Source organism: Henckelia pumila, chromosome 2 (genome assembly GCF_033568475.1).
Source record: "Henckelia pumila isolate YLH828 chromosome 2, ASM3356847v2, whole genome shotgun sequence".
Taxonomy (NCBI): domain Eukaryota; kingdom Viridiplantae; phylum Streptophyta; class Magnoliopsida; order Lamiales; family Gesneriaceae; genus Henckelia; species Henckelia pumila.
In genome coordinates this window covers 100,279,251-100,295,169 of record NC_133121.1, presented here as the reverse complement: position 1 = coordinate 100,295,169, position 15,919 = coordinate 100,279,251, and the positions used below count along the sequence as shown (strand labels likewise).

The following is a 15,919-nucleotide window of genomic DNA, read 5'->3' as shown; positions in this document are numbered from 1 at the left end:
CTCTGCCATGTAAGAATTAACAGATGCCACGGCTGGGAAATGATCCTCCTTCACCACCATGGTCTCTTTATGTCCAGGGAACTCCAACATTTCCTTATTAGTCTTGTTCTCCACTAAATCTTGGAAGACACAATAAAAGTTATTGGAATTATTGTAAGAGTTAAGGTACTCACAACATTCTTTCGGTGTCTCCTCTTGTAGTATCAACCTTGATAGTTCTGTTATGCACACTTTTTGGTCAACTCGAGAGAACTGAGTATGAAACTTCTCCGCCATTTCTCGCCACGTGAAAATAGAATTGCAAAGAACTGATGCATACCAAAAATTTGGTGTACTTGCCTGGGAATCTAGAAATATTCCCGGCTTCAGTATAGAAAACCTGTTGAGATTAACCAGTTCCTCGCAATGTTTGGGGAACCCAGTAATGTGCTTTAGTGCGGGATGTCCATCTTCCTCAGAAAGTAGCAAGGAACCCGAGATCCTAAGCCTGAGATCATAACGTTCTCGTACCATCTTCTTATTTGTTTTCGGATCCAACACATGTACACTGTGTAACAAGTGTGGGCGAATCAATGCCCCCCGAGTGTTAATAAAATCATGCACTCGGGTTGGTGGTTCCTCATGTGCATCTGAAATTAGACAAGGGTTAGAGACAACAACATTCTGAATTTTAGGTACCTCATTGCTGGATTTTGGATCCTGTGGAGTTTTTTCTAGTGCTTTCTCCTCCCTTTTGTAAAGTAGAGTGCATCGATCATCATCATTTTCTTGATTGAGATTTACCAAGCGGCGGGTATCGCCTGCTGGGAAACTCCAACTTGATTTGATCTTCCTCATCTCCTCTCTGGTGTAATTCATGATGGTTAACATCATTTTACTCGCCTCTAGCATGCGTCTCATGGTGTTCAACATGATTTCCATCATCTTCAGTTCCTTAGGGCTGATGGAATCGAGATGAACTGAATAGATCCTCGCGCTTTCTGATCCATAATGTTCTGGTGGTTCCTCGGACTCTTCTTCTTGTGTAAAAAAACCATCACCACCTTCTTTAATGCTTTCTTTGGTCTTCGACGTCATTGGTCCCACTGGGCGTGCCAAAATTATGTTTGCACATAAAAATTGGCGAATTTTGTGTGTTGCGCAGGCGTGCCAGGCACGTGAGTGCCGAAATAAAATAAAAATGAAAAATAAAATCTAACTTCTAAAATCAAGCGAATGTGAGCCCCGGTTTCATCGTCGGTCTCAATTCCACCGGTTAAACGTCAAAGAACATAAGAAATTGTGAAGAAAAATTCTTAATAGCCATAGAAAGTCTAACTATGCTACTGAAAATTCAAAATGATAATGTTTTGCCATAAAAAAAACATAAAAACATGGTGCTGGAATGTTCGAGGAACTCGGCAATATGAACTAAAATGTACATTGGAAATTTTTGAAAACATGAAACAAAGATGAAAATATGAAAATCTGCAGAAAAAGTACTGTAAAATCGAGAGCAAATTTTGGAGTTGTTTTGGATTTGTGTGATTGATTGGTTGTGTCTCTAAAATGTTCAGCCGATTGCTTTTTGTCTCCAATTTTCCATAACTTCCCACTCCATCACCTTTCATAATGGGCCACGTTCACCACTTCCTATTCCCAAGATTGATTTTGACTTAGTCTTGATTTTGAATGTAACTCCCAATTTCAATTCTTGTCGCTGGAATTTTGGTTCTTGGGCTTCATTTCTGATGAGCCGAAATGGTTGGGCTGCATGATCTTCAGGAACTAGGCCAAAGAACTCATTATATTTTGGGCTGAAAAATAATTTTATTTTTTGGGCTAAACAAGTCCTTTAGTTCCTCCGAGTCAATCAACATAGGAAAAAAAGATGAGTTATGTTGTTTCAAATGTTTGAATCAGATTTACTCCATACCCCTTATTTGAATGAAGTTTATTTTATTAGAAATTTGACTGGCTTAATCTTATTATATTTTTTATCGTTTAAAATAAAATAAATTTAATATTCCACCTTTAGATTAAAATATTTGGAGGAAATGTTATATCGTTGCATGTATTGCTTGATTAACTCTGAAATTTGGATTAAGCTCGTGAATAAATTGGAACTCCCCTTTATTTCAATTCATTTAACAATTATAGGTGATAGAATACATGTTTTCAAAACTGAAACTGATCGACCGGTTCGATTGAAAACCAGTCACAGGTCTGATTTGGAACACCTCAAAAACGCTTTTTAATGGTTAACCGATCAAGAACCAGAAAACTGGTTCAACTAGTTTTTTGAATTTTTTGAATTTTTTTTTTTCGAAAAATTAATTTTGTTTATTTTTAAAACTTTAAATTTAATATATATTTTATATATATATACACGATTATTTAGAATTTGTACTTCATTAAAAATATTATTTTAGTAATACTAGATTTTTTAAATTAATTAATTTATTATTTAAAAAATATCTAACTATAATTAATATTTTGAATATATTTATATATTTATTTAGTTTCAAGCCACGATAAATATATTTTATTGTTTATTATGTGCATCTTTTGGGTTTTTAAAATTCAAAATATATTATTAATTATATTGCATTATATAAACTGTTTTTTTGTTCGATCGTTCGATTTAAATGAACCGATTAGTTGTACCGTTTTTATAAGGTAGACCGATTCGATCACCAATTCAATTATGAAAACATTGGATATAATTTACCATTCATTTTAAATAGTATATTTAGTGTTTGAACTATTGTTGTAGAGTCTAATTTTTTAAATGGGTTTACTTACAAAAACTATGAAACAATGTTTACTATTAATAAGAATTAAAACAAAATTATTTGATTATACTTGTCTACGAAATTGAGAAATATCCATAGTGCAACAAAGTTTGTTATCTACTAACAATACACGCGTTTTCTGCTAATTTCTTTAAAAATATAATATAAGGGCTTAGATAATGTACATTTTTTTACTACAATCTTAATGCACCCGAAACCTTATACATTTTAATAAAATTATTTAAAGATGAATTTTAAATTTGTGGGAGTGACTTTATGTGAAAATTAAATGGTAAATTGCCCTTAAATGTCCGAACCTAAATTTGGATTTGGGGTCAGCTGTGTCTAGAAAAAAAAAATGTTTTTTGTATTTTTTGATCCATAAAAATAGTTCACCGCACTCTCTGGTTTGTATGCCTTTTGTGAGATAGATAAATTAATATATCACTGTTTAATTAAAAATCTACTCCTTTACTAACTAATAGTTTCCAATTTAATTTGCTGAAACTTTAATTACTCTTTTTTTAAAAATATTTTCATTTTCTTTTTAAAATCCTCAATCTTATTTTTCTATATCTTAAAATTGTACAATATCTTTAATTATATTTTAAATTTTTTAGATAATTTATTTTTTTAAAAAAAAAATCATTAATTTACAAATAACAAAAAAATATCCTACAAGAAAATAAAATACCAGTGTATACTATAAAGAAGAATTTACCAAAATTGAACTTGGTCGGAGGATAATGTTTCACTTTACTGAAATCAGATGGGGTCCAATTCCTTCCCATTCCTCAATCCATTCCCTATTCCAGCTTCCACCAATTATCTCCGACCAATCTCGGTGAACAATCTCATTCTTTGGCGCTGTTTTTCCGGCGGCCGGAGCGGCGGTTCACGGTGGAATTTGGACGCAAATGTAAATCTCAACCAACGGTCCAGGCTTAGTGACGCATATTTGACAGATGACTGTGATGATGAGGGTGAGTTCGGGTTTCAGAACGCCGCGAAGAAGAGGGTTTGGTGGTCTGATGATTTTGATGATGATGAAGAGGAAGTAGTCGAAGAGGTAGATGTAGGGTTTGGGCTTCAAGAAGCTTCCATCAGCTTTAAATGGATTTGGAAGGTACTGTCTCTGCTTTTTCAATAGTTTTGGAATGAAAATTTGCGAGATAAGTTGTCAGATTCTTTCTAGGGTTCTTAATGGGAGTTCTTTACATTTCCGTTGATGTTTGATATTTTTTGTTCTTGATGACTTATAAGCCTACATTCACCATCGGAATTCGATTGGATTTTTTAATTTTCCAAAGAACACCACCTTCAATGTTTCCGCCTTAATTTGGTGCAAGTTGTACTTTACATTGGTGAATCCAAGACTTGTGGGAAACTTGTAAAGGTTTACAAAAGTTTGCTTGATAGAGGGCAGAACTTGGATATTTTGAAGAGCAACAATAAGATTACCATATCCTGAAATTAAACCAATTTGTTCAAATAACGAAATCAGGTGTTGCGATCTTTTGGGTGGATGATACCAGCAGTAATCACTTCCCTTGTGCTAGGAACCGAAACAGATTCAATCTTCGTGGCGTTGGCTCTACCGATTGCTCAGTCAGTGTTTTCTTTAATAACTGAGACATTGTGGAAAAAGTCCTCTGATGTCTCAAGAACCAAGTCCAAGAGCAAGAAAAGAACCCGTGCAAGAGCTACAAGTAATACAGGGCCAAGAAAGACAAAAGGAACGACTACTCGTGCCCGTCCTCAGAAGAGAGCAGCGGGGGATTACAGATCGTGGCTGGCTTCAAGTAATGTCTCGGCCAAAACCGGGAAGATAAATTCTCAAGATTTTGGCGGCTGGGACGAGTTGGATGATCAGGCCAAGGGTAGATAAAGTATCAAACACGATGCCATAAGGCTAGTTTAACATGGATACCGAGTTGGAACGACAATGGAGAAGAACCGCGGAAACCCCTCTATTGATGACCGAAGGTATTGATGATTGAAGGTTAAGTTCATACGATGCTCGGTCTGGAGTCCACAACAAAGCTGCTACTCATCTATGAACGAGATGGGATGTAATTATACACTTTATTAATGGTCAACACACATTCATTGTGTGAGCCAGGTTCTCATACTCTCGCGATTAGGGGGGAGGGGGGGGGGGGGGGAAATCTCATGTAACATTTCTTGTTACCTTCCCAATTGATTGTTAATGGTATGACAATTTTTTAAATATGTATAAATATAAAAACAATTGCAATTTGATACATGTAACATGGTTTTTTGCATGAATTGTTGATGAATTTTTCATGTGAATTTTTGCTCTCACCTGCCCTGTATTTAATGAATTTGAAACAAACGTCCCTTCTAATTTGTAATTAGGCACTTGCACCCCTTTGTCAAATAAAATGTTAAGTTTTCCATTAAAAAAGTACACGATTTACTTGAATACCCTTAGTAATAGCATATACACACACGTACATAGATAAAAGTTTTGTCATTTGTATATATACACGCATCGAAGTCATGTTCAAATTCTAAATTGTTTCATACAAATTATTTTTACATCTTTTTTAACAATAATTGAGATAAAATCAACAATTTTAATTTGTTCTACAAACGTTCAATTTATATAAAAAAAAATTATTTACATATTAATCATATTCAATAAATTATACATTAATATTTGAAGTAAAATATATCACCACTCAATTGACATTTACTGTACCAATAATGATTTTAAATCATGGTAACTAACATATAATGCTCTACAAAGTTGTTGATGGATATTTTTTCACAATCATATATAAATTTAGTATATTATATAGGGTATTTAAATAATTTGTGTTATATTGGATAAAAAACATAACTTTTTATTTGACGTAAGGAGTGTATGTTAAAAAGGAGGTTTCTCCCAATTTATTAAGTATAAGGGAGGTGAGTGCAAAAATCACTTTTTTCGTGTGATTAGGCAAGGTAATTTTTTTGTAAACATTATATATTAGAGTTGTCAAAATGCTGATATGGGACGGTTTCGGATCAACCCGTTCAATATAATTAAAAAATAGTTAGGTTTTTTTGGATTAATCATCTTATCTCGTTAAATGGTGAATTGTGCATCGGTTTGTTCCACCAGCTTGTTTCGTAGATCGACTTGTCCGACTAGTTCGTTTTGAAGACTATATTAATTTATTATAAACACATGGATGCATCTCTTGAAAATTAATCGTCGATTTGTGACAATAGTTTTGTCTTGAAAAACAAAAAAAAATGTTGACATATTATTATTTATTATAACCATTAACTAACCTACCATTTACAACTGAGCCACTACAGGCCCAACCATATATTTGGACACACTCTTTTGTTAAATCAGGGCCCAAATGTTCCGAGCCCAATCCAAAAAGGCAAATTCTCTATTTTTTACTTGATTTTTCCGCCAGGATGCAGGCGAAACAGATCTCCGGCATGAATCCTCCGCCGCCGCCAACGGCCCTTCCTCCGCCTCCGCCGCCGCCGCCGCCGCACGCCCCCTCTCATGGCCGCAACCCAAAACCCTCCCTGTCCGCAGCTCTCTCCACACTCACATCCCTCATCGACCTCTCCACAACTACCCTCCACTCTGTCCCCGCCACGCCCGCCTCCACCGGAACCCTCCTCCCTTGCCCATTCAATCCCACACACCGCGTCCCCTCTTCATCCCTCTTCTCCCACTACCTCCGCTGCCCTTCCTCAGTCTCTCTTCCGCGCGCCCTCCGCTACCCCGGCACTCTTAACGCACCGCCCTCCTCTGAGTTTCATTTCCCTAGCAATTCCTCCGAACTCTGCTTCTCACTTGAAAGCTATTTCGATCATAATAGCCCTGTCAACAATTTTTTTTACCAGAGCTGCCCTGGCCCCGTTGTCCTAGTTAACAATGACCATTCCATTCCGCCGCCTCCATCGCTTACTTTGCCTAGGGTTTTGTATATCGAGTGTGCTAACTTCAATGAAGATGGCAAGGATGCTCTAGCAGTTGGTTTTTCGGTAGATAACATTAGGTTTCTTCCGTCTGAGATATGTGCAATTCAGAATGAACTGCAAGGGTGGGGTGGTGGGCTTTTTCCGTCTACATACTCTTTTAGAGTTTTGCGTGCCATTCTGAGGTTGCAAGGTTGTATGTTGTTGCGTTTGCGTGAGTGGGTTGTTGTAAACTCTCCTAAATACGGCGTGATCATTGATATTTCCATGCGAGATCATATGATTTGGTTGGTTGAGTTTTGTTTGAAGGCGATCATGAGGGAAGCTTTTAGGTTGGCAGGGTTTCTGTTTAGCGATGTAGATATTATATCTGAGGATAAGTGGTTGGATAACCGGAGATTTGAGTGCCCGGTTTTGTTTAATGTGTTAATGTGGTTAGCTTCACAGTTTGGTATATTGTATGGTGAAGGAAGTGGGAAAATTTTCACCCTTGATGTGTTCAAAGAATGTATAATGGAGTCTGCCTCAAATGCTTCATTATTTCCTTTTGAGGGACAAGATGCTGACTCTGACGACTTGGACAGAGTTGAGGTTGAAATGGAAGAGCAAACTCGAAATAATGTGCCAATGGATAACGGGAAGAGAAGTGAGAGAGATTGCATCGGTCACACTGTTGGCAACAGTATGATTTTTATCTCACAGGTTGCAGCAGCTGTGGCTGCATTGCATGAGCGCTCCATGGTTGAGGGCAACATTAGGGCATTACGCTGTTCACAACCATTATCTATATACCAACGGTATACATCATGTTGTACTCATTTATGTGCCTTATTGAAAATTTAGATAGCCCTGCTGTTTTCTCATCTATAGAAAGAATTCATCATTATTAGATGCAGTGGATTTATGTACTATCTTGTAGTGTGCAGGAGATCCAATTTCTCCCTCATTCTCAATAGGAGTTTCAGTTTCTCCCACATTCCCAATTATAGGATTCAGATTCTTTGCGTTGAATTTGCTCGTCGAATTTTGCTTATTTTCTTTTAGGAGTTTATAGTGTTCAAATTACAAACATCTTAGTTACCTATTCCCTTTGCAGCAACATGGAACATGCATATGTCTCCAAGATAGCCGATGAAGAACGGCAAAAACGAGTGGACTACAGACCTATAATTGAGCACGACAGTTTTCTTTGGCAGCAGTCACGCAATCAGGTGCCTAATTGTTTTTATAGAAACAGTGATGAGCATTAAAGATGTTATTAATACAGTACTGATTTTGATGTTATGGTATGATTAAGAATGTTGATGTATGAAACGTAGTAGGAAGTCAAGAGAGGGCATATTGCCTAAAACAACAAGGATTTGAGTGGACATCTGTAGAAAAACCACTTATTATTCTCTTTGGGAAACTCTTGTTTTAATGTGAGATGACCAGATCTATGGTTAGTTACAAAAGTTTTCAGGGGTTCTTTGTTTTTGTGCGTGTATATTTTTATCCTATGTAATGGGGGTATGTTGGTTGATATCAGATTGATGATTGTAATATTTATGATACTGTTTGCAGGATTTGCAACTTGCAAGACATTTGTATTTTTGATAAATAGTGATAAGATTTATTTATTTATGTTCTCTTATATGTTCACTACATCCTATGATATTTTAGGATGCAAATAAGGTCAAGACAAGGGAGGAGTTATTAGCTGAGGAAAGAGATTACAAACGCAGAAGGATGTCTTATCGCGGCAAGAAACTAAAACGAAATACTACAGAGGTATGGAGTTTTATGTTTCGTTTTCTTTGTTATTCATGAAATCTTACTCCTCTCCTCTTGTTCATTGTGCTTTTTTAATGTGGCATGGACTTTTGCATGACAGTATGAGAGTTGGGATAGTGAATTTGGTATCCACGTTTTTGTCCTCAACATGGTGAAAAAAATCCATCTTGACAAATTGGCTTGGCTGAATGCTTTGGAACCGTGCAATGCCAGAACTACATCTACATGAGATACTAAAATCACACCATGTAGGCATGTACATTATTACCTTTTTCTGGGGAGTGGTGGGAGAGGGAAAGGCGACTGCTGTTTCTCCCTAATTTTTTTATGTCAGCGATTTATTTATTTTTACTATGATTGCACCTGGTATTTTAACTCGCTTGAGTTTATATTTCCTTTCCATTTGATTTTCTGATCAATAAATCACTGTATCTAGAACAGCTTGAACTAACATTTTATACTCCCTCCCTCGTGTTGGCCTAAAGGTCCTAAGGGATATTATAGAGGAATATATGGTGGAAATCAAGCAAGCTGGGGGGATTGGTAGCGTGTCAAAGACAGCTGAAGAGGCAGATGTATCTGCATCTGAATATTCATATAGGCATGAAAGTGCTACTGTTGTTTCTGGATCAAGAAATTATCAGGTGACAAAATATTATGAAGGTCAGTCACGTGATAACAGAAACGAGTTTAATTCTCACTATGATTCAGAGGACTTCACGGATGGTGTTCTGTCTCAAAGAAGACAAGATTCCAGTTGGCATAGCAGCTTACCAGATTTCAATGGAAATACTGAGAGGGTTGGACGTGTTAGAGATGATAACTCAAGAAGCCGGGAGGAAAGACATGCTAGGAGTCAGTCACGAGAACAGATGGATAGTGGAAGGAGTGATAATGTGGAAGTCTTTGAAGAAGGTTATTCCACAAGATCACGCCGAAGTAGAACGCCACATGAACGAAACAGTCGTAACAAAGAAAGAGGTGAGGGCGACCAAAACATTCGTAAGAGAGACAGATATGAAGAAAATAGGGATTACAGGGATAGAGGGAAAAGCACAACAAGCAGAGATCGTAGAGATAGAGAAGAAGACAGAGATGAGTATCGGGACAGAGGGAGAAGCAAAAGAAACCAAGACGTAGAGATAGTGAGGAAGACAACAGGAGGCATTGGGACAGAGGGAGAAGTAACGTAAACAGGTATCTCAGAGATGGAAATGAAGATCAATATGAGCATAGGAATAGATGGAGAAGCAGAACAGACAAGAATATCGAGTTAGAGGACAGATATGATCCTGTGCAGAGTTATGATGATGCATGATCTTCGCTGTATGTTATAAGTGAAACTGGTTGGTCGAGTCGGTGATGTCATCTCCATTTATGAAAATTTTCATTGATGTTCGCACTCTGACTGGTGCAGCCATATTAAGTGTATTTGTTTCCCAGGTAAAGTTTCTTGCGATGTTTTCCAAATTGCTCTACTTCTTTGTGATCAATATTAAGTAAGTTTCCCTTTTAATTTTGCCATCATCAAGTGAGCCAGCAAGCAGTCGCGAAGGTGTCACAATTTATCCACCACCTGTATCCTTCTCTGTATCCTTCTTGAATTATTCTCGAATTTTTGGCTTAACTTTCTCGTTTGAGTTGTTCACCTCTCTTTCAATGTGGTCTCTGCTGTTTCACCGGAAAAACAACCTTTATATAACTAACTATTTGCATGTACTTTTCTTCCTCATAGTTAGTGTGTTGAACAAGCTTGAATGCTGAGCATGAACTTTAGGAATACTAAATCACGTTGTGTGAAATAAAATTTTGATGGCATTTTGTTTCATGATTCCCAAGTGGGGAACTCAAGGCATCCTTAACAAGGACTATACATAATGTTGAACTGTGATTATTTATTTCATCATCGCATGTCATTATGCTGAGCATGGTAACTTTAATTCTATGTGGAGTCACCTGCTTGAAGGCCCTCCCTTTTAGCTGTTTAGATGCCCAATCTAAGGGTCTGGTTTTCTGTATGCTCTTATTTTTACTTTGGCCTTTTCAAAGGGAATTTGGCTGTTTCTCAGTTGCCGACTTGAGTTTTGAGGTTGATTATTGCTTCCCTTTGGATTGTCTGCGGAGTACTGAAGTTCGAATGAGACCACTTAATGTTCTGCAGTTAACAGAGTTTCAAGTTTGATCCTCTCAATATTTATTTATATTTTTCATTTCTGTTTTTGGTGTTTTGTTGTGTCCTTTTATCTCTCGTGTTCGCAAACATGAAAACAGAGCTAATATCTGTCGTCTATTTTTTGGTTTCATTTGAGAATTTTATTATGTTTGTTTTACAATTTTTGTAAAGGCATTGTTTTTACAATGTTTGTTTTACAATTTTATTATGGGTCTCACGGTATTTATGCTGGAAGTAATATCATGTCACATACATTTTAGTTATTATTATTATTATTATTATTTGGACAGCTTTAGTTATTTTAATTTTGTTAATAGTGTGTGAGATATTTTAAAAAGATCGTGGAGAATGAAAAATTATATTAGAAAATGGAACTTTTCTTTTTTCTTTGATTTTGTCTAAGAAAAACGGAAATAACCAACCTTGTCCGCTCGCAAAGTGGCGTGATTTTAGATTTAATCCGGGTTTATTTGATTTGTATCTATATTAAAAAGTAATATTTTTAAAATAAAAGTTAATATTTTTTTGAGAGTCAAGTCGAGAATCAGTTTAATAAAATTGATATGTGAGAAGTTTTATATTAATTTTTGTGTATGTTTTATGTTTGGGTGTTCAAAGGTGACACTGACAATGTAATGTATTGAGTTGTATTATTATAAAATTACACAGTTATGTTTTGGAGGGAGAAAATTTGATCTAATCTAAAATTGTAATTGCATAGAAAATCTAAAAGTGAAACAAAAAATTTAATTCCGGAAAAGAATTAAAAATAGAATAAAAATGTTATGTTCGGATATTTCTAATTTATTGGAGAATAAATTATTTTCTAGAAATATAAAGAGTCATGTTTGGTAAAAAAACTTAAGAGATATATAAAATATTTTCAAGAAATATAATCAGTCATGTTTGGTCAAAAACTTTATATATCTCTAAGGTAGTGTTTGAGAGAGCTTTTTAAAAGTACTTTTCAGCTTTTTATTAATAAAATTTCACAAAATTTTAAACTTTTGTTAACGAACAAGCTGATAAGCGCTTCTAAGAAGCTCTCCCAAACACTACCTAAATGTCGTAACTTTTAACTAGACACACACAGAGAAACCTTCATGGATGTAATTTAAGTTAATGTTCATATAGTTGTATAAAGTGGGTGTTCATGGTATCAAAACTCTTAAATTGTGTTAGGATTGATGAAATTCAAATTCATAGATTTCAAATGTATTTTTGTTGTTTCGAAAAATAAACAAAAAAACTTAAAAATTACCCCTTGATTTTTATATAGTATTTCATGTTAATATGATGAATTCAAATCCAACCAATAATGATGTCATTTGAAATACATTCTACTTAGGATCAGTGTTCTAAAAGACGGCGTCTAGGCGTTAGGCGGTTGCCCACCACCGCCTCGATTTTCAGACAGTTGAATTTTCTGGGAGTTATTACATTAATCGGCCGTCTAGACTGTCTAATCGCTGCCTAGACGTCTCAGAATCCGCCTAGGCGACCGCTTAGATTAACATATATTTTTATATTTTTTAATTTCAATTTTTTTTAAAAAAAGATTATTTGACATATTTGTCCATCAATTTGTTCGGATGAAAACGAGAGAAATGTCATATATTTCGAGTTGAATTCGATAACGATGAATTATTGGAGAAATAGGTAAATTAGATAAAGAAAAATTATTAGAGAAATACTAAGATGGATCGGACTAGAATAATTAGATATTTAGGCTAAAAAAAAAAACCGTCTAAGCCCCGCCTAGACGACTAGGCGCTAGGCGGTGGGTGACTTGGGCGCCTATCATTTTTTAGAACATTGCTTTGGATTACTAATGTGTAAATAAAAAAGATGTCATTTTAATATTTTATAAATCATTTCATTTTAAGAATAAAATTATAATCAAAATTCATAGATGCAAACGAAACTCCGTAGGTTATATATCTCTTGGATTGATTATATTATATCTGATGCAAAATAAGAACTTGACCACTGACTGGGTGCCTCAACAATCAACATAGACCAACCGTTTACGTCAAAAAAATAAAAAAAACATAGACCAACCGCAGCGTACGTTATATCTGTCCAAAACCATCTTTGGGAACATCATTCCATGAATTTTCTTGAACTAAACACACACTTATTTTCTCCATTCACTCATGTTCGCATTAATTAACAGAGGCTTTGCGCCAAGTTCGAGGGCATCCATGAACTTAGTCGGGTTTTCATTAATTAGTACATTCAAGCCCAAGAAAAGTTTGATTGTATCCGGGGTGACAATTACAAAGCAAGAAAATAATAGATAAGATTATCCAACTTCGATTCTAATGAGGAAAATGTATTGTATAAATGTGTATCCGTTGCATTTTGCTGCCAAAAAAAAAAAAAAAGATACTGGTTTCGAAAAGGCGGCAACAAACATTGAACTTCTGGCCTGTTAAATCAGATTAGTAACAAGGAAAATGAAAGAGAGATTTCTGAGATTTAATCTTCTTTTTGTTATGGTCACAACTCTCTGTTATGTTCAAAGTTTTTCATTGTCCAATCCAGGTTTATAATGTTTTCTCTTTTTTGTTATCTTTTTCACTTTCAATGATTTTTTTTTGGTGTCATTCATGTACTTCAAGCTGAAGGGCTTCCGCAATTTGCTCATTGTCACAAGAAATTTATAATAATCTAATGAAACAACCATTTTCAAGAATCAGAAGTACTTTCCTTCAATGTTCTTGATCATATGCACTTGTGTCATGCAGTTTGTGGGTTGAATTTCTCTGCATTCCCTTACCAACCAATCGGAGGATGCACTCGAGTTCAAGAACAACTCCAAGACTGGAATGGGCTCTTTCCCAAATCAACCTGCTGTCAAAACGCCCTTCTTGTTTTTCTGCACGCCTTAGCCCTTCAAGCCCTTAAAAGTCCAACAGGATATGTCTTCATCGCTGAAGATCGCTGGAACGACTGCTCTGGACCGTTTACTCTACAGCCAAACGTGTCGGCTCACACTTGTGGATTTGATCACTTCTACAGAGGAAGCGGCCAATGCTCTACACTTCAGTTGTCAAATATTAAAACAGATGTCACAGGAAAATGTTCCCTTTTCAGCTCTTCCTCATTTGATTATGCTTGTGGCAACTGCACCTCTGCAATATCGAAAGAAACCGATTCTCTGTTAGATTACTTGAAGGTTGATAAAAATGATCATGGAGAAAAGGCCACCTGTCTAGTTGCTGTTATTGCCTCAGTGATAGCTGAGAAAATGAATGGTTCCTCTGAGAATGGTGATTTCAGTAGATGCTTGCCGGATTTGGTCGAACCAGGTGAAACGAGCATCATGTTTCAGGACTCTTGAATCTTAACCAATAACTATTTGTTTTCTGATTTCATTATCAAGCATATGTGTATTTTCATCAAGGGATAGAACTAGAAATTCAGGGGCGACTTCTGTTTTGTAGTGTGGCAATCCCCTAGTTGCTGATCTGACATTTTCCTCATTTGTTTGTGTGCAGAACAAGTGAATTACATCAGACTCAACTGTAAGTCGAACTTCGTTTCATAGTCACCACTTGGCTCTTGCTGCAGTAAAAGATATGCACATTTAAGTTTATTTAAAACTAATCTTAACCCTTCCTTATAATGTCATCAGATAATCTGGCAGAAGCTCTCTTAGCAATAATATTAGCGACCGGGGGGCTAACAATCATCATCACATTGATAAAATACATGTTAAAAAATCGAAAAAAAGAAAACAAACATCTCAAGGACAATGGCCTCACTGCCTCTTGCTCAGCCCTCTACAGATTCTCAAAAATGGAGATTGATAATGCGATTAACTTTTTCCCCGAAAAGAAGTACCTAGGTAGAGGCAGTGCAGGGCAAGTTTACAAGGGCATGATACCAAGCGGACAACCAGTGGCAATCAAGCAGTTATATCAAACAAACACCTCGGATTCTTTCGTTAGAGAAATCGAAGGCCTTTCGAGAGTCAGGCATGCGAACCTTGTCTGTCTCTTCGGTTGCTGCTTTGAAGATGGGAAACAGTATCTTGTCTATGAATATTGCTCCAAAGGAAATCTTGCTGAACATCTCTTGAGTATGTATATTACTTTGAATATTTCTTACGAAGTTCTGTGGAAAATACAGATGCATGATCATTTCTATGTGATTAGCAGGCAAAGATGGTGTACTAACATGGGCATTAAGAGTCAAAATCTTGAGAGATTGTGCATTTGCTCTTAAATATCTGCATCACCATGTAGATGGTTGCATTGTTCACAGAGACATCAAGGTAATGAACAAGATGTTTCGAAATCTGAGCACAGGATTCCAAGTCTATCAAGAAAATGTGTCTCAGTTGTTCTGTGCTCCAGATGTCCTTGGTTTTTCTTTACCTAATTCTTCTCAATATTTTTAATTTTTTTCCGCCGTTCGCAGCTAACAAACATTCTTCTGACTCAAAAAATGGAATCAAAGCTTTCGGATTTTGGATTGGCAAGAATGCTTGGAATGGAAGAAAGTAAAGTATATACAGACGTTCGGGGAACCATAGGTTATATGGATCCTGAATACATGAGTAATGCCAAGCTGACTTGTGCTAGTGATATATATAGTTTTGGTATAGTCATGCTTCAACTTTTATCCGGGCAACGAGTAATAGAGCTAGACCTGAATGCAAGAGATCAACTGATTAGAAAGGTAGCTTTTATCAACACTCAGCTATTTGCACATCAGTGAACCTGCACACACAAGTTTTGACTTTTTGACGATTCATCAAATGCCTAGTGGCAAATGCCCAGGCCCAAGTCCCTTCCTCTAGCAAGAAAATTTAATTATGCCTCTGTTGTTTCCTATTATGTTCTCCATCTGTCCCATTAACACATTCCACAGCCCGATGTTGGGTGAGGTATTCTGCATACACAATAAAAAAGTTCGCTTATATACGGTTCATGCATCTTTCACAATGTGTGTACTAAGAAGCTTATAAAGGCAATGATTCTCAAAAACATTTTCCAGGCCAAGGACGTGAACATGACAAGGCGACCATTGACAGATTTTCAGGATCCATGCATGAATGGAGATATTATCACCATAGACTTCGAATCCATACTGCAGATAGCAGTGCTCTGTGTAGCCAGTTCTGCCTCTGGCCGTCCCACGATCGTTGTGGTTTGTGAAGAGTTGGACAAAGCTTACAAAAACACCATGGCTGAAATGGTTGGTGCAATCCTAACATATTGCATTTTCCAGT

The 15,919-nt window shown here is 36.2% G+C and overlaps 3 protein-coding genes across 5 annotated transcripts; all 3 read left to right on the top strand.

Annotated features, from left to right (window-relative positions):
- Positions 1 to 3,492: 3,492 nt before the first annotated feature.
- Positions 3,493 to 5,063, top strand: LOC140880880 (uncharacterized). The gene is made up of 2 exons (XM_073285730.1): positions 3,493 to 3,900; positions 4,279 to 5,063. The coding sequence occupies exons 1-2, from the start codon at positions 3,544 to 3,546 to the stop codon at positions 4,660 to 4,662; spliced, it is 741 nt and encodes a 246-aa protein (XP_073141831.1). The 5' UTR covers positions 3,493 to 3,543; the 3' UTR covers positions 4,663 to 5,063.
- Positions 5,064 to 6,222: 1,159 nt separating this feature from the next.
- LOC140880879 (U11/U12 small nuclear ribonucleoprotein 48 kDa protein) lies at positions 6,223 to 10,864 on the top strand. Of its 3 annotated transcripts, none has more exons than XR_012149729.1 (5): positions 6,223 to 7,528; positions 7,828 to 7,942; positions 8,394 to 8,501; positions 8,990 to 9,947; positions 10,554 to 10,864. XR_012149729.1 is itself a non-coding variant. In XM_073285729.1 (4 exons), the coding sequence occupies exons 1-4, from the start codon at positions 6,240 to 6,242 to the stop codon at positions 9,695 to 9,697; spliced, it is 2,220 nt and encodes a 739-aa protein (XP_073141830.1). In that variant the 5' UTR covers positions 6,223 to 6,239; the 3' UTR covers positions 9,698 to 10,030. The 3 variants fall into 3 exon arrangements, 1 of the variants encoding a protein (XP_073141830.1); XR_012149728.1 differs by having other exon boundaries at positions 10,037 to 10,863; XM_073285729.1 differs by lacking the exon at positions 10,554 to 10,864 and having other exon boundaries at positions 8,990 to 10,030.
- A 2,265-nt stretch (positions 10,865 to 13,129) lies between these two features.
- On the top strand, positions 13,130 to 14,243 carry LOC140880588 (uncharacterized). Its single transcript, XM_073285159.1, has one exon. It carries the CDS (start codon positions 13,409 to 13,411, stop codon positions 14,021 to 14,023), a length of 615 nt encoding a protein of 204 aa, XP_073141260.1. The 5' UTR covers positions 13,130 to 13,408; the 3' UTR covers positions 14,024 to 14,243.
- The last annotated feature ends 1,676 nt before the right edge of the window (positions 14,244 to 15,919 follow it).